The 16269-nt window shown below is 41.8% G+C and overlaps 1 protein-coding gene across 1 annotated transcript in view; it reads left to right on the top strand.

Moving 5' to 3' along the window:
* LCMT1 (leucine carboxyl methyltransferase 1) overlaps positions 1-8622 on the top strand; it is an 87608-nt gene extending 78986 nt beyond the window's left edge. Inside the window, exons 10-11 of the mRNA XM_036739761.1 lie at positions 2322-2419; positions 8384-8622. Of these exons, the coding sequence (XP_036595656.1) occupies positions 2322-2419; positions 8384-8409 (124 nt within the window). The 3' untranslated portion in view covers positions 8410-8622. The remainder of the gene's footprint in view (positions 1-2321; positions 2420-8383) is intronic.
* Positions 8623-16269: the final 7647 nt, after the last annotated feature.

Below are 16269 nucleotides of genomic sequence, written 5' to 3'. Positions count from 1 at the left end.
GTTATGCTTATTCCTATTTCTTCCTTATGCCACCACATAAGTCACATTCTTCCAAATCTTGTGTTTCATATTCTTGATCTTTGTGGGCTTAAGCTCAATTCCTGTTCACTCTACAGGCCACTGATAAAGTCCAAGAGCTTTAATAGGCAAGTATTGAAAGAAGGGTCTGGTTAGCAACTGCCTTTCCATCTGGTCCCCTGGACTAGGCAACCTTCCTGTTTCTCTGAGGTTGTGAGTCAGGTTGCTACAGATGTTCTCACATACAGCATTTCAGTTATGTCCTATCCAATTAAGTGGCTTCACTAGTCTCTCTCATTAACTGCCTTGTGTGTTAAATTAGAATTTGTGATAGAGATATTTCACAAGGCAATCTCATCTAAAAATACAGTAAGATTTGCTAATGCATTCAAGATAAAGAAAATGCCAAATTAACCAAGACTATTCAACTTAATTCTGCTTTCTGAAACTAAAATAGCAAATGTTAGGTATACTTCTCTTCATCAGAATCTTTCTGGGATCTGCAGTATCAAGGGGCAAAGAGATGCCACCTTTTAAACTTTTTGTTTCTTTAAAGCTATCATGGATCTTTGGTTCTACTTTCTGTGGCCCCATGTGCCCTTGGGAGCTGCCCAGCCTCTTTTCCTTCTCCCACCCGCCTTCCTCTTAGGAAGCATCTTCCTAGATTCTGATGCCGTTGCTGCCATCCACTTGCCCTGCTAATAAAGCAGCCTCTTCTGTTGCCTGATCCTGTTGATCAGTCAGTCAACACAACAGTGTCTGGAGCCCTCGGTTCAGATTCCAGCTCTGCCGCCTCCTCCTTGCGTATGACTTTTTGGCCGATCACTTTACTTGCTTCTTGGAGCCTCTGTGATTCGTCTATAATCGGAAGGTTGCAGCTTTACATCTGTGATCCTTAGCATTTATTTAAAACCTACCGTGGAACCGTGTGATCGCACAGTACTGAAAGTTGTGGGAGAGATGAAACAGGTGTAAAATCCTCAGGTTTCTCTAACTCTCTTAACAACTAGCGGCGTTCACTAAGAACAGAAAAGTGACCCACCATCATTCCCTTGGAGCCTCGCTGTTACGCTGTTTGCTCCGTAGCTGCGATCGGTCTTGTGCCACCTCTGAGGGTGTTTAATGACTAGCTGGAGGACTTTGTGTTATGTTTCTCTCTACGTCCTACAGAGTTGAGCTCATGGCTTCATGGTACACACTCAGTAAATATTTACTGTCTTAGTGGGCAGTTCATTAGTACGGACCTCCAGGGACTTGCCTAGAGCAGGGTTGTAGATCATTTAATTTCCATAGTAACTAGTCGTTAAGAAAGTTGGTTGGTAAATTCAAAAAAACTTTTCTTTGCGTCCAGAATTGGAGAGAGTATTGTGAAATATGACCTATAACACAGCTTTGTGAGCCCCAGATTCTACTGTGAAAATCCTAGTAAAGACACCCAGCTGTAGGATTGTAGTTAGATTGCTTGAAGTCGTAGTCACCAGATAAAGAAACAGGCACCCAAATTGTGATGGTATAGTGATAGCAGTAAAAATAACTCTTCACATTTCAGTGCTTTGTGGGCTTGGTTTACATTTATTCTTGTTTAATCCTGAGAATGGTCATGTTGCAATAGGTATTATGAGTCACTTAGTTTCTCTGTGCCTCAGTTTCCCTTATCCACCAAATGTGCAGATTGTAGAATCATGATTTTACAGAAGAGAAACTCAAGACTTCAGAGGCATAGAGTGAGATCATAATGCTAGGAATGCCTGCGCCAGGATTTGAACTCAGACTTCATGATTCCAAGTCCAGTTCTCATTTTACGAAGACTTTCTGCAAATATTTTGTTTCAAAACAGTTGCATATAGAATTATAATAGCTGAATTTGTTGCTAAGAAATTAAACACTTAAATTTACATCCTGTATAGACAGACCCAGGACATTAGTGTTATAGGACAGTGTTTAAATTTAAAATCCTGATTGTCTTCTTCCTTATTAATAGGCATTTGTGAAAGAAAAAAATCAGCATTTACATTGTGTGAATGCTAAGAAAAACATGTTGCATTTTAATATTTAGGTTTTTAACCTAAATATTTGTAACGATAGCCCGTTTCGATTTTCCATGTTTATACTCCTATAAACATACGTGTGATGTAATTTTTTTGAGAAAGGAAAAGTACCCTCTTGCCCCGTAATTACCTAGCTTGATATTTAAATAAATTTTGCTTTCAAATGGTACACATGTGTGGAAAAAACCAGTTTTACTGTTTGTAAATAAACACATTGGTAGCTTTAGACTTTGACTAAAAGAAATTCTCTTACAGAATAGAATCACTTGAATTCCTTGATGAAATGGAGCTTCTTGAACAACTTATGCAGCATTACTGTCTTTGTTGGGCAACAAAAGGTGGAAATAACCTAGGTAAGTTTTTATCAATAGTAGCAGCTATCATTTACACAACGTTTTCTACTTCATAAATGACTTCCTTCACAACCCCATTCTGTAAGGTAAGTGGTATGAGTGATATCCTCATTTACAGAAAGGATTATAGCATTTTGGGTCTTTGTGTCTCCACCGCCTCGTACAGTGCCTGGCACTTAGTTGGTGCTTAATAAATGCTTGGTCATAGATTGGTTCATAGAGAAACTGAAGCTCCAAGACGTTAAGTGACTGGCCAGTAATCGTATATCAGGTATGTGTTGAAAGCAGGACTCAAATGGTGGTCTTTGACTCCGACCCCAGTGACCTTTATACTGAGCCGTACTACTGATGTTTGTTGACTTGACTATTCCAGAAGGCCAGACAAGTGGAATTTTCCTTTAAAGATTGTAAGCCATGAAAGAGTGTAAAATTCCATTATTGTGTCCTAAAGTACACTGGAATGCTCTGGTCAGGAAAGTGTAGGTGTCCTATCTGTCCTGCCTGATTTGGAGAATTAGTTGGTATAGCCTTTGTACCCTACATGTCCTTGTGGCCCAGAAAGAGGGGAACTCTATCAGATGTCCGTAAAAAGGAAGATGGTCAGAGATTTTCAGGTCCAATGCCCATGCTCATCTTTTGGTACTTCTCAAGTGGGAGGGCATAACCTTGGCAGTAATTAGAGGCCCTTATTGGGAACTCAGAGGAGGGATAAAGAGACTTCTTGTCTTCACTTGATCTCACAGATGTCTAAGTGGCATTGGGGGTAACAGGGATGATGACACAAACACTTCATGTGTCCCCTGAGAGCGTTGACATCAGTCAAAAGGAAAACTCTATTAGGTATAATTAATGATGATGATATTGGTGGGATAAGAGTCTGGACCTGTAATTTCAGTAATATAGAGCGAAAGTGTCAGACTCATAAGAGGTATGAACCAGTTGAAAATGTATTTGGGAAATGTTTAATAAAATAAAGATATAATACAACATAGATGATGCTAATTTGCGGTTTTCTAAGTCAGTATGCTGCCCTCAGGGATCCATTTCTACTTGAGTTGACATTACTGGTATAAAATTCCAAGATGAGGAAATACCCTCTGCCAAAGAGCATGGTACCTTTTTAGCAATTTATAGGATAAAGAGTTGCCTAGAGCACTGAGAGATTGCCTGAGGGTCCCAGACTCCCAGTAGACCCTCAGGAGGTGAGATGAGACTTGAATCCAGGTCTTCCTGGCTTTGAGGCCAGCTGTGTCCACTATGCCATACTGCCTCGGTGTTGTTGGTATTACTGTGAAAATAATTAAGTGCCTAATGTGCTTGACACTGTCTAGGATTGCTTATGTTTTAGTAAAAGTAATAATAACTGCCATTTATGTAGCACTACATTGCTTACAAAGCCCTTTACCCATATTACCTTCTGATTTGGTCCGTATGGTAGGACTGTGAGGTAGTTAGGCGAGTACCGTCATCTTCATTTTACACATGAGAGGGTGTAGACAACATGCCTTGCCCATGGTCATACAGCTGTTACGCTAGAGGTCTTTCAGTCAGCCAGCATCTGGTAAGTGCTTATTAAGTCCCAGACATTGTACAGGTGCTAGGGATACAAAGAAAAGCAAAAACAGGGTTTCTGTTCAAGGAGTGTGCATTTTTATGGGTAGAGACAATATTGAAAAAATTATCTCCATACAAAAGTTTTATACATACAGAGCAAATGGGAGGTAATTTCAAAGGGAAAGCAGTGGGGAGGGGTGAGGTGGGAGGACTGGGAAAGGCCTCTTGCAGAAGTGGGATTTGAGCTAAGTTTTGAAGGACACCAGCTAGGTGGTGCAGTGGTTAGCGCTCTGGGCCTGGGGAAAGCCCGAGTTCAGTTCCAACCTCTGATACTCTTAGCTTTGGATCTGGTTCACATAGTTTTGTGATTTTTCTTCACCTCTATTCAGCAGCATTCAAATAGGAGCCAAGACTAGAAGGTGGAAGTCATCTCAGGTTGAGCCTCGACAGGGCGTAGTCCGTGATGGGAATTAAGGGATTTGAGTGTCTAGTATGGGGTATTGAGATAGGAGGTGAGGGCTGCAGCCACTGCAGAGGCGGTTGTGTTTGTCCTTCCTTCTTGAAGAGGGCCTGACGTCAGGGAAATGAGGACATGACTTGCAGTTGATTTGAGTGAGGGAGGGCTTAGGTCACCAGCCTCCCTTTCTCCTCCAGAGCCATCTGGGGCCAGTGGCCTGATGTTCACCAGGATGACTGGAGATGGCCCAGCCACTGCAGGGGTGATGACCTGGGAAAAGGAACTGGAAGTCATGGTGAGGCCGGAGAACAGGTGCGGGGTGGTAAGGCAGAGGGAAAGATGAATAATAAAAGATTGTGATCAAAGGGCGATGGGGGCGTCAAGGGTATGACCATCTCTTAGTTGAGGAGTGCGAGGTCGTGGGAGTTGAGTAGATTGAGGAACTTGGAAGTTAGGGTGCTTGAGAGACTATCACTATATATGTTGAAGTCCCTTAGTATGATGGCAGGAGTTGGGGTAGAAAGAGACTGAGGCAGGCACTGAACTTACTTAGGTAGGAGAGGAGGATCCTGGGGATCAGTTCATAACAGCTGCCAGAATCTGAATTGGGTGATAAATTTGGATTGGGTGAACTTTAAAGGAGGAGGGATTGCTGAGTGATGGTGTCGGTGAGCCAGTCTGGAAGTGGCAGTTCAGAGAACAAAGTATTCTGATACTCCCCAAGCACAGAGAGCATCATCGCTTTGAGGTCAGAAGACTACTATTCATGTCCCAACTTTGCTGCCTGTGGGACCTTGTCTGAGTCACTTAGCTTTGCTAGGTCTCAATCTCCAAGGTCCATTCTAGCTCAAGATCTTAGCACTCAAGTCCCAGTCTTTTTGCTCAGAGTCCTTTGCTCTTTTTATTCTGTAGTACTGCCTGTATGGACAACCACACAGGACGTAGTGTGGGCCTCAGGAACTTAGCATTTGAGGCAAAACCATGATGTGGATGGACCTGGGCAGTTTTGTCTTCTATTCAACAGAGTTGAATAAAAATATTAGAAGAAGTGTTTATTAAGTACTTAAAATATGCCAGACACTGTGCCAAATAACAAGCAGAAAAAAAGTCCCCACCTTGAAGGAGCCTTTATCCTAATGGCAGCTGATAGCACATAAAGGGGCACTGCAGAGTCAGGGAGTGGGGGTGGGGGAGGAAGGAGGGAGAGGAAGGTGCCAGTGCCAAAGTCTGAAGATTGAGGAAGGACTGGGAGTGGTCTGCGTCTTTTCTCAAAATGGAGGTTTTGAGAGGAACACTGCAGTAGAAGAGGGGGCTGCAGGAGAGGAGGGAGAAGGCAGCCGAGGTATGCTGGCCACATCCACAGTTGGCTATGAATAGATATTAAAGAATTAACATATATAGGCTATGGAAGTGTTCCCCCCGGAGGCGTCATGGTTGTTGGGAACACGAATGGGAAATGAAGTTATTTATTTTGTATCTTACTGGGATTTATCACCAGTGTTCATGTCTCTACAGAAGCAAAGCCAGTGAGTGTTAACACAAGTGGCAACATGCTTGCCAAGCAGGGCCGTTTTCTCTTCCTGGGTTCCTTTTTGGGAACACTGGTAAGGACAGTCTGAACTAGAGGAGAAGTGACACATTGGCTAAAACTGGAAACAGCAGGAATAGGAGGTCGAGTTAACGAAATCACATTAAAATTCAGGTGGGTTAGGGTAAAGCAAGGAAGCTGAAACAGAAGCAGTGATGGGGGCTGTCTTACTGCTTATTTAAGAAGCCATACACCCTATCAAGGGGAGGTTAGCCGGCCCCAAACCAAATTTATGTTCTTACTGGCCAAAGGAAAGAGTGGAGAGGGATGCTGTTTCATGGCCTGTCACGAGCTCTAATACAGATTCATTACTTTGTATGGAATTCATGCTATTAGGATTAGTATAATAAGGACAGAACGAATAGAAATCCCCTCTCTAAGTCCTCATCTCTAAGCTGTTTCTTCTTAGATAGCATTAATATAAGACAAAAGCACATTTAGGCATCTCCAGGCTCAGCTGGGCCAGGCCAAAGATGCTCCCAGATGGCCACATTGAAGTTTGGGGAAGAGAGTTTTTGAGCAGCTTGAGCACCGAACGCTTCTACTATTGGAAACAACTTCTTCATTATTGATTAGCAGAAAAGTCTTTGTGTCCAACAGATACTTTCTGTGACTAGAATCATGACAAGTTGCATGGATGTTAGAAGAAGTCTTACCTGTCTCTGGAACATCCCTCAGTAGAGGTTTTGTATCTCTGAACTTGTATTGCCCACCTGAGCCAATACAGTATTGCTACAAAATATTGAATGTTTCCTTGTTCCCTTTAAGGACCTGACAGATTGGCTTTGGCTCTAGCAGCCAACTCCACATTTTAGGAGCAGTTTCAAAAATTCTTTTATCTATTTAAAAGGAAAAAACAAGTTCTTATAACAAATCAGTAGCCTTCCTGCTGCTTTGGTGCTCCTATACTGTCAGGCCTAGAAGACAGATTTCCACACCCTTTGGTGGATCTCCTCTGGAGGACTTCAGGTGGACATAAATAAGAGTTGTGCAGGATAAGAAGGCATGATGGATGGGTTACATTCTGTACCTTTACGGAGCTCTTGGCTGAATAAATTAATTAAACTGTTAAGGTAAATTTTGACAGCCAGAAGCTCCCTAGTTAACTTGGGGTTTACTGGCTAGATTCCTGCCCCCTTTTTCTCTCTCTCTTTCTTTCTTTCTGTCTGTCTGCTTGCCTGCCTATCTGTCTGTCTGTCTGTCTTTAGTCCCATTTCACTCCCAGCACCACTTAATGGATATAATTTGGGCCCTCCTGGCTCTGAGTGAATGTCAATGGTAACTGTTTCTCTTTTGACTAACAACCCTCAGGGTCTTCCCCTCCCAGTTTGATTTTTTTTTTCTTTTTTCTCATTAAAGGGGCCATCCCTTGACTCACTTCTTAAAGAGGTCTGTTCGCTGAATGGGCGTTACCTCACTCAAAGTGAGAACCAGAAAAGATCTTAGCTTGAAAGGGCCAGGGTCTCCCATTGCATCCTGGGCCATCTCCAGTCTTCCTCTTGAATGTCAGGCCACTGGACCCAGATGGCTGTGGAGGAGAAAGTGAGGCTGGTGACCTTGCACAGCCTCCCTCACTCAAATCAAAGTCAACTGCAAGTCATGCCATCACTCTCCTGATGCCATGGTCCTCTTCAAAAACCAAGGACAAACACAACAACCACAAGCAGCTGATGAAAGTTTTTACAAAGACTGGAGTGATATATAGGCCAAGATGGTGGTTATGTTGAATCTTAATAAGAAACGTCAGTATCTTAAAATTTAACTTCTGAAATGTTGTTTTTGTAAGTTTTTGGCATTTATACTTATGACGTTATTAAAGCTTTAAATTGTACCAAGACTTTTGGGACTCTGTGTGTATGTGTGCATGCGTGTGTGTGTGTATTTCATGTAGACACACGCAGAAATCTATATTGTGAACATCACACTAAAAATACTAGCTACCACGGTGCAGATGTTGGCTGCCATGGTGACCCAGCCCCTAGATTTGTCCAATCACATTTCAGACTTTCTCTTGTTTCTGTCTATAAAGCATGAATATTTAATACTGCGTGGTTATGGTGGGAAAAGCTGCAAACTAGAATTCAGAAGACCTTAGTTGTATGCCTGACCTTGCCATCAGTTATCTGTGTGACCTTGGGAAAAATCACTACATGTTTTGGCCTCAGTTTCCTGCTTTTTAAAATTTGCCTTAGGTTAGCTGCCCTCTAAGGTCCCTTCCAGCTCCAACAATGAATTTGTGAATGACTTGCACAGTACCCTGTGGTCTTGATTTGAATCATTGACAAATACCAAACAGAATCCAATGTCCCAAGTAGACATGCTTCTTGTCCTTATCCTTCAGTGATTTGTTTTCTTCTCCCCTCAGGTCTCAAGGATATTACCTACAAATGATTTCTTCAAGGAAGTGGTTGAACCAGAAGCCAAAGCTACCACTCCTTCCATGGAAGAAGTGCTTTAGAGCTTTGTGCAGTGAAAGAACAGTGCATGTACACACCTCGCTGTCTTCAGTGTCACCCACACTCCCAGAAGGCTCTAGTGGCCAGTGTTGCTGGGGATGTTTCCTGGTGGTTTATCGTGTTAATAAAACTCTCTTGCCTTTATGAGCAGATTTGGGCTTTTCTGTTGCTCTCCGTCAGATTCCGGTGTTTGAAATTTTCAGTCCCCATTAACAAAGTTTGCCTTATCCAGAGAGAACAATCAGGTTCATGAGCTGTTACTGCTCTTTCACTCTGAGCCTATGGATCTTCTTTAAGTGCATTTGAGCATAGCAGACTTGTGAGCTCTGCCTTGGGCTACATTTATAGCTAATGTGAAAAGTGTTTGCCAAGGGGTCAGTGCTTTATTCAGATTGGCTAGTTTACTGGTAGAATATGGCATCTTGATTTCTTAGTCTAGGAAATGATTCAAAATTAAGACAAGCTTCTGAGTTTTTGGACCTGACTGCTTTCTGGTGGTGGTGTCCTGGGGATATTAGATGGTCTGTCTATCCTCCTCACCTCAAACGCTTATTCTTCTTTTACTCCTTGCTCTCTGATACTTTCAGATTTCCCTTTCCATAGTACTAATTTTTTGTATGCTTTTTTTTGCTGCTTAATCTCCCAGAAAGCCAGGTTATTCATTCAACAAACATGTGCTGAGCCCTTCTTTTGCTTAAGATCTTGTGCTCAGTTCTGTTGGAGAATACCAAGAAGTATAAGACATGTTTCTTACCCTCAAAGGACATAGAATCTAATGAAGTCCAGGAGGAGCTAGGAAGGAGAAAACTAAAATCTTTTTTTTGAAAACCGTTAAAACATTATACCAAAAATGAAAGTGTTATTGCATATAGGGGCTCAAAAAACTGATTGTGGCCCAGACTGACAGTTAAGATACTGCCCAATTAATTTTTATTATAGCCCATACAATGGCTCAGTGAAGAAAAGAACATAAACAAATGACTGGGGTCGGTTAAGTGAGCTATTACTGGAGCTCTTTGCCATGAGTTTTGTAGTTCTATCTAGTGTTGCTGGCTTTTTGTAATCACAGTTCAATTTGCACAGTAACAGAATAAATTGGAAGGCATCTTAAAGGTCATATATAGTCCAGCTCATCTCAAATTTAAAAAAACAACAAAAAACAAGTAGTCTATTCAGCCTTTGTTTGAATTTCTCAAGTGAGGAAGAATCCACCATCTCCTAAGGCAGAGGATTCCACTTTTGAAAAACTCTAATTACTAGGAGTTTTTCCTTGCGTTGAGCCCAAATATGTCTCTTGACCGCTTCTACCCATTGTTCCTAGCTTTGTCCTCTGGGATTACTGCCCTTCTACAAAGATAAAGCAAGATGTGGCCCTTGTCTTCAGGGGGTTTACAATCTAATAGGAGGAATAAGGCAAATACACAGAAGTCTGTAATACAAGGTATGCTATGAGAAATGCATAGCAAAGGTCCAAAAATAGTGGGAAATTCAAAGAGGGATAAATCACTTAGAGATGGAGACATCAAGGAGGGCTTCATTGAGAAAGGTACTCGAGCCAGGACTAAAAGAAAAGGAAGTATTTCAGTAGCCAAGATGTGGGGGAGGGTCTTCTAAGCTTGGGGAGGTAGCTCATAGAAAATCATGACAGGATCCTTCGCTTTGTCTTTTTTATCCCATTTAGCTCAATGTGCACTTCATGTATGCCTACTGTAGGCAAAGCATTAGTGTAGGTGCTGTTTAAGCAGAGAAGATTTGACAAAGGTCTTGATGCCCGCAGCATTTTCATGTTCCTGTGGACAGCCTTTCTGACACCCTAGCCGGGGTGGGAAACCTGTGGCCTCGAGGCCACATGTGGCCTTCTAAATCCTTAGGTGCAGCCTTTTGACTCAGTCCAAGTTTTACAGAACCAATACTTTTATTAATGGGATTTCTGTGTGAAGTTTGGATTCAGTCAAAGGGCTGCACTAGAGGGCCACATGTGGCCTTGAGGCCACAGGTTCTTCCACCCCTGTTAGTCTTATAACAAGACATAAATGTTGCAGTTAGTCAAGGCGCCAAAAATTCAGAAGGAACCTGTGTTTTCTCCCTTCCCTTTTTTCCTCCCAAAGTTGAGCAGATTAAAAACAGTGACATTTGTTTCATTGCTTCGGTAGGAGTAGGTGTTGTCTTTCAGTGGCACACAAGAGCACGGTGGGAAGAATATTAGATTTTTATGCAGCGTTTTCCCCCTCTTCAAGTACTCACCCAAGTTCTTTTCACATTCATGAATACCAGCAAGAGCCAGGCTCATGATCACCAGGCAAATATGTCAGATGACTGATACATTAATGCCTCTGGCTGTTTGTTAGGTCAGTTGAGGAGTTCTTCCTGGGACTTTTGAATTTATAGTCAGTTAAGCATTGGATTTAGTCCAGTAACTAGGATTTGAGTTTTGATTCTTTACATTTCCTTGGTGCTTGATCCTAGTGAGTCACAGCTGGACTCTTAATCAGTCTGTCCAGATTTCAAGACCTTAAAGAGCAACCCTTGCTGTCTTAGCTTTTGAAAATTCCAGGTCATTTCCCCCAATATGATGAATTGGACTTTAGTGGAAGCTAGTTTTCCTTATTTAGGATAAATGAATTATCTTTCACTCACCGTGGCTCCCTTCCTGAAGTAACAAGTTTTCTAAGGTCACATTTTCTAGGCAACTTTCCCAGTATGATAAGGCTTGGGAGTAGGACTTCAGTGGAAGCTGTGTTTCCTTATCAGAGAAAAAGAAATTATCCTTCACTTGCCCTGCCTCCCTTCCTGGAGACACAAGTCTTCCAAAGCCATGCTTAGTAGCTATTCTTAATCTTTGGGGGTTCCAGGCAAGAGCATGGCAAAGCTTGGAAGCTTACTGCTTTGACCTCGTGTTGCTTCAAGTGTCTTCAATGAGGTGCTCAAAGTGTATCAGAGAAAGTGTCTACTTCTCAAAACTGGCTTTTCTCTTAACACTCCCTGCTTTAAATTGCCTCTCAGGAGGCATTTATCTCTATATGGAGAGAAACTTCTCCCATCCCTCCATATGGCTTGGCTCTCTTCCAAGCCCTTATGTCCCTTAGCCAGATGGAAAAGAGTGGGGAAATACACCATGGAGGTATTCATGCAATGTGGCATCTTGGGATGGTCTTAAATCATAGAACTTCAAAACTGGAGGGGTCCACAGTGATTACCTCCCTGATTTTATAGATGAGAAAACAAGGCCAAGTGATTTGGCCCAGGTAACACAGCTACCCAGGGAAAAGTTAAAACTAGAACCCAGATCTCCTGCCTCCTTGATCACTATTCAGCTTAGCATCATGGTTTCAACGTGACTTCATTTTTTGACATCCTGTTTCTCCTCAAAAGTATATATATTAGCAAATGGTAGAGTAATTTTGTAACCAACTTTAGCATTTTACAACCTGTCGTAAACCTTTCGCATAATTAATTCCTTTAAAGAAGCACAGAATCTGACCTCAGAGGCCATCTTGCGCCCACCTTTAAAAAGTTTTAGGTACAATATTAAACAGTAATAAAACCATATTTTCTTAACAACGATGTATAAATTGATTTCAAAGCATAAAGCATCCAACACTTTTTCGTTTCTTCCTCTAAGTAACCCTCAAGATTCTTTCTCTATTCCTCCTTTTTTTTGGTTCAGCTTTTTCCATTTTGCATTATTTCACAAAGGTCTTAAGTTCTGCATCTTCATTACTTTCATAGGACTCAGGTACATTAATGTACCAGTGTTTGACCATGCCCCTGTTGTTGGACAGTGATGAGCCTTTTCCAGTTTTTGTTTTTGCAGTTGCATATTATGTGTTACCACGAAAATATTTGAACTGACAGTCTTTCACCCCAGATGCATTATTAGATCAAAGAGCAGGCTTATTTTCTGTGTGCGCATGGCCAGGTTTTTTTCAGAAAGAGTATGCAGGTTTGTAGTTCTACTGTGGATGAATGAGTGTGCCTTTCTACAGTGCTGCCAGAATTTTACTACTAATTATGTTTGCCTGCAACAACAAAACTATCAGATATTTGAAAATACACCTAGAAGTTTATAGAGTCTATATAAGGAGAACTGTGAAACTGTGGTGACCAATAACTAGAGGGAAATTCAGTTGTGCATGGATGATTTTGATTACTAGAATAAAAATGAAAATACTCATCAATGAATGTATATATTTAATACCAATATATATGTACATATGTATATAATACCGATCAAAATACAGAGGGGCTTCTTTATTTAACTAGAAAAAATCAGTGAAATCGGAATGGAGAAACAAGTGGGTAAGGATATGGAGGGAGACACTTAAAAGCCAATGAAGTGTGCCTCGTGCTCGCAGACTTGTAAAAAAAAGGTGCAGAGTGATGGTTTAGCAATTGTTGTACTTGTGTGGAGATTCAGGGTTTACGAACCTCATTTTATCATCACAGCAATCCTGGAAGACGGGTGCTGTTATCATCGCCGTTTTGCAGATACAGAAACAGCTGGGCAGAGGTTAAGCGACACACCAGGACCACAAAGCTGGCCGCTAACTCCGCGAGGCCAGATTTGAACATGGGTTTTCCTGAATCTCGGACCAGTGCTCTATCCACTGGGCCACCTATTTAAGAAAACTTCATAGTGCTGGACAAAAAAAAAATAGACCAGTGGGATATAATAGATGCAGTCAGTGCTTTTGGCATACGTGTTCTTAAAAATCACTGTGCTACGCGGAATTGTACGATAAGAGACATGGGGCTTGTGGGGGAGAAAAAACGACGTCAACGACATATTTAAAAAGATAACCTAATAAAAATAGCATATTTTTATACATGTTAAATGGTTAAGATATAAATCTTACAATAAATAGTGGCCTTGTCCATGACTTCTGGCCGCTGCTCAGTAGGGTTTGGTGTGGCAGAGTCAAAGGCTGCATATGGGTTCAAGAAAGCAGCCTACAGAAAAGGGGCACAGCTCCGCACGTGGCCTAGCTATGGTGGAAGCGAAAGGGGCAGATAGTGGATGGGTACAGACCTACTGCACCAGAAGGTGTGCAATAAATCAATAAATAATGTTTGCTTGTGCAAGTTGGCATCAGAAGGGTTACAGCTTCTGAGTTATTACGCAGTGGTGATGGAAGACTTCTCTGAATCCGAAATAGGATGGACGGTTATAACTGCTGTGTGTGAGTGGATGCGGCTTACTGTCCTTTTGTCTCCCTGACAATATGACACATAAGCAAACCTGAAATTCTCGTTACATTCAGATTGTTTCCGGACACATCAGTTGTGCTGAAACAAACATGTTTTCAAAACGACCATGATAGCAGAACTGACTAAATAAAAGATTAGTGTTTGACAAGCTTTTAGAGGACGCTAATTAGGTTAAAGATTATTTAGCCAGTGTACTTGGGAAATTGGGCTGTCCGTTTTGTAGGAAAAGCATAGGGAGCCACATTTGCAAAATAAGGACGGTACCTTCACCACCCACCTCATTAAAAGAAAGGATTTTGTCTTCTTTAAATATATTCTTTTGGAGTATAGAACTCAGTCCTGCCCTCACTGGGGACACAGTAATTCATACCCTAAACTCTCTTGACATTCATTCTCAAAACAGCAACTGCCTATTGGACATCTTGAATTAGAAGCTGCCACGTAGACATCTTAAACTCATTAATTCCAAAAGTGAACTTATCTTTACACCGAAGCCCTCTTGTCTTCCTGACTTCCCTATCACTGTGGAGACACCATCATCCTCCTAGGTTAGGCTCCTAACCTACACGTCGTTCTCAGCTCTTCACTTTCATCACCTCCACCCCTCCCCATATTCAATCTGTTGCCAAATCTTATTTATTCTGCCTTCATAGCATCCCTTGTATATGGTCCCCTCTCTCCTCTGATACCGCCCCTGTGTTTGTGTATGTGTGTGTGTTTCAGACAATTCTATCTGGTATGTTTTTAATGTTTTCAAAGCATCATCATTAATCAGATACTCTATTCACCATACCATTTGGGCAGCCAGATGCTCTGCTTTTTGCAGATCGGTAAACCGAAGTATCCAAAAGCTCCTGATGGGTCATTGATGGAGCTGAGAGCAGAGTATGGAGGTTCCCGTCTTCTCATCCTGTTGTCTTAGTCTCAGCTCTGTTCTCTGCTGAAGAGGTTCTGAGCCTTTGTAAAACCACTCATCTGAGGCATGAGGGAAGTATGATAGGAAAGATACGAATTTATAGATTTAAGGCAGAAACAAAGCATATTAGAAGCCGAAAGAACCTTACAGTGTAGAAGGCAGAATGTCAGAGCCGAAAGGAAATTTAGTGTTTATCTAACCTAGGTAGTTGTGTGTTTGTCCTTCTTTCTCGAAGAGGCCAATGACATCAGGGAAATGATGACGTTACCTGCAATTGACTGTGATTTGAGTGAGGGGGGGCTGTGCAAGGTCACCAGCCTCACGTTCTCCTCCAGAGCCATCTGGGTCTAGTGGCCTGATACTCACCAAGACAAAGAAGGTAGAATTATGTGGGTGAAAGAGTATTGGATGGCTATGAAGGAACAAATGAATGAAAAAGCGTTACGTGCTTTTGGTGCTAATGTGTTCAGTATTATGTTACTTGGGAATGCAAATATAAACAGGACAGTCCTTGCCTTCAAAAAGCTTCTATTCTGATGGGGGAAGACACATGTTAAAGGAAGCTAGAAATCGGTTGGGGGAGGGAATTGTTGGGAAATGGTGGGGAAGAGACATGGAAGCCTGGCTCCAGGTAGGATAGGGTGAAAACACAATTATCAGAGCCCGGAGCTCCAGGGTCAAAAATCTGGTTTCCGGGGGGATGGACAATGAGGAGGATGGCCAGAGGCCAGGTGGCATGGTGTGCAAATGACCAGAAAGTCATTTGAAGGCATGATTCTGAACAACATAAAAGATCTATCTGAGTTTGGGGACTCAGGAGCCGTGTGTTACAAAAGCCATGCTTTGGTGACAAAGCTGTATGACTGGGCAAAGCACATCACCTTTCTGGGACTTGACTGACATTAAGTTAAATGAGTTGTTGAACTGGATGGTTTTTTAAGGCTATGAATCTAATATTTCCATTGAATCTATTATCTCTTAGATGTGGGTACTTCGATCAGTGGTGTATATCACAACCCATCCATACCTCCTTATACTCTGAGCCCCTTGCCCGTGTCTTCCCATAAATCTTCCATGGGGGTCCTGCCCACATACTGAGGGTCTTCCTTTAGGTCAAGTCAAGTCAATTCAAGTCGACAAGCACTTATTAAATGCTTACTGTGTACCAGGCACTACGCTGCACACTGCGGATATGCAGAACTGAATAGAAAATTTGACTTTCAAACACAAGATTCAAGAGAAGCATGAAAAGGTAAACAAGAAAGAGAAATCATAAGGGACTTACTAAAGTGGAACTGTTTTGTTTACATTCCTACATGGAAAGATGATGTGTATGATTCATGAGACCTCAGTATCAGAGTAGCTGAAAGGAATGTGCATATGTGTGTGTGTGTATACATGCGTGTGTATGTATGTATATATGTAGGTATATATATGTGTATATATATACATATATATGTAGACAGAAGGCACACGGTGAGTTGAATATGAAGGGATGATATCTAAAAATATAAAATCAAATTAAGTGATAAGAGAGGAATATATTGAGAGAGAATGGGAGAGACAGAATGGGGTAATTTATCTTGCATAAAAGTGGCAAGAAAAAGCAATTCTGTAGGAAGGGAAGAGGGGGCAGGTGAGGGGGGAGTGAGTGAATCTTGCTCTCATGGG

Source organism: Trichosurus vulpecula, chromosome 9, assembly GCF_011100635.1.
Source record: "Trichosurus vulpecula isolate mTriVul1 chromosome 9, mTriVul1.pri, whole genome shotgun sequence".
In the NCBI taxonomy this organism is placed as follows: Eukaryota; Metazoa; Chordata; class Mammalia; order Diprotodontia; family Phalangeridae; genus Trichosurus; species Trichosurus vulpecula.
The sequence above is the reverse complement of the archived record's forward strand: the minus strand, read 5'-3'. Positions and strand labels throughout refer to the sequence as shown.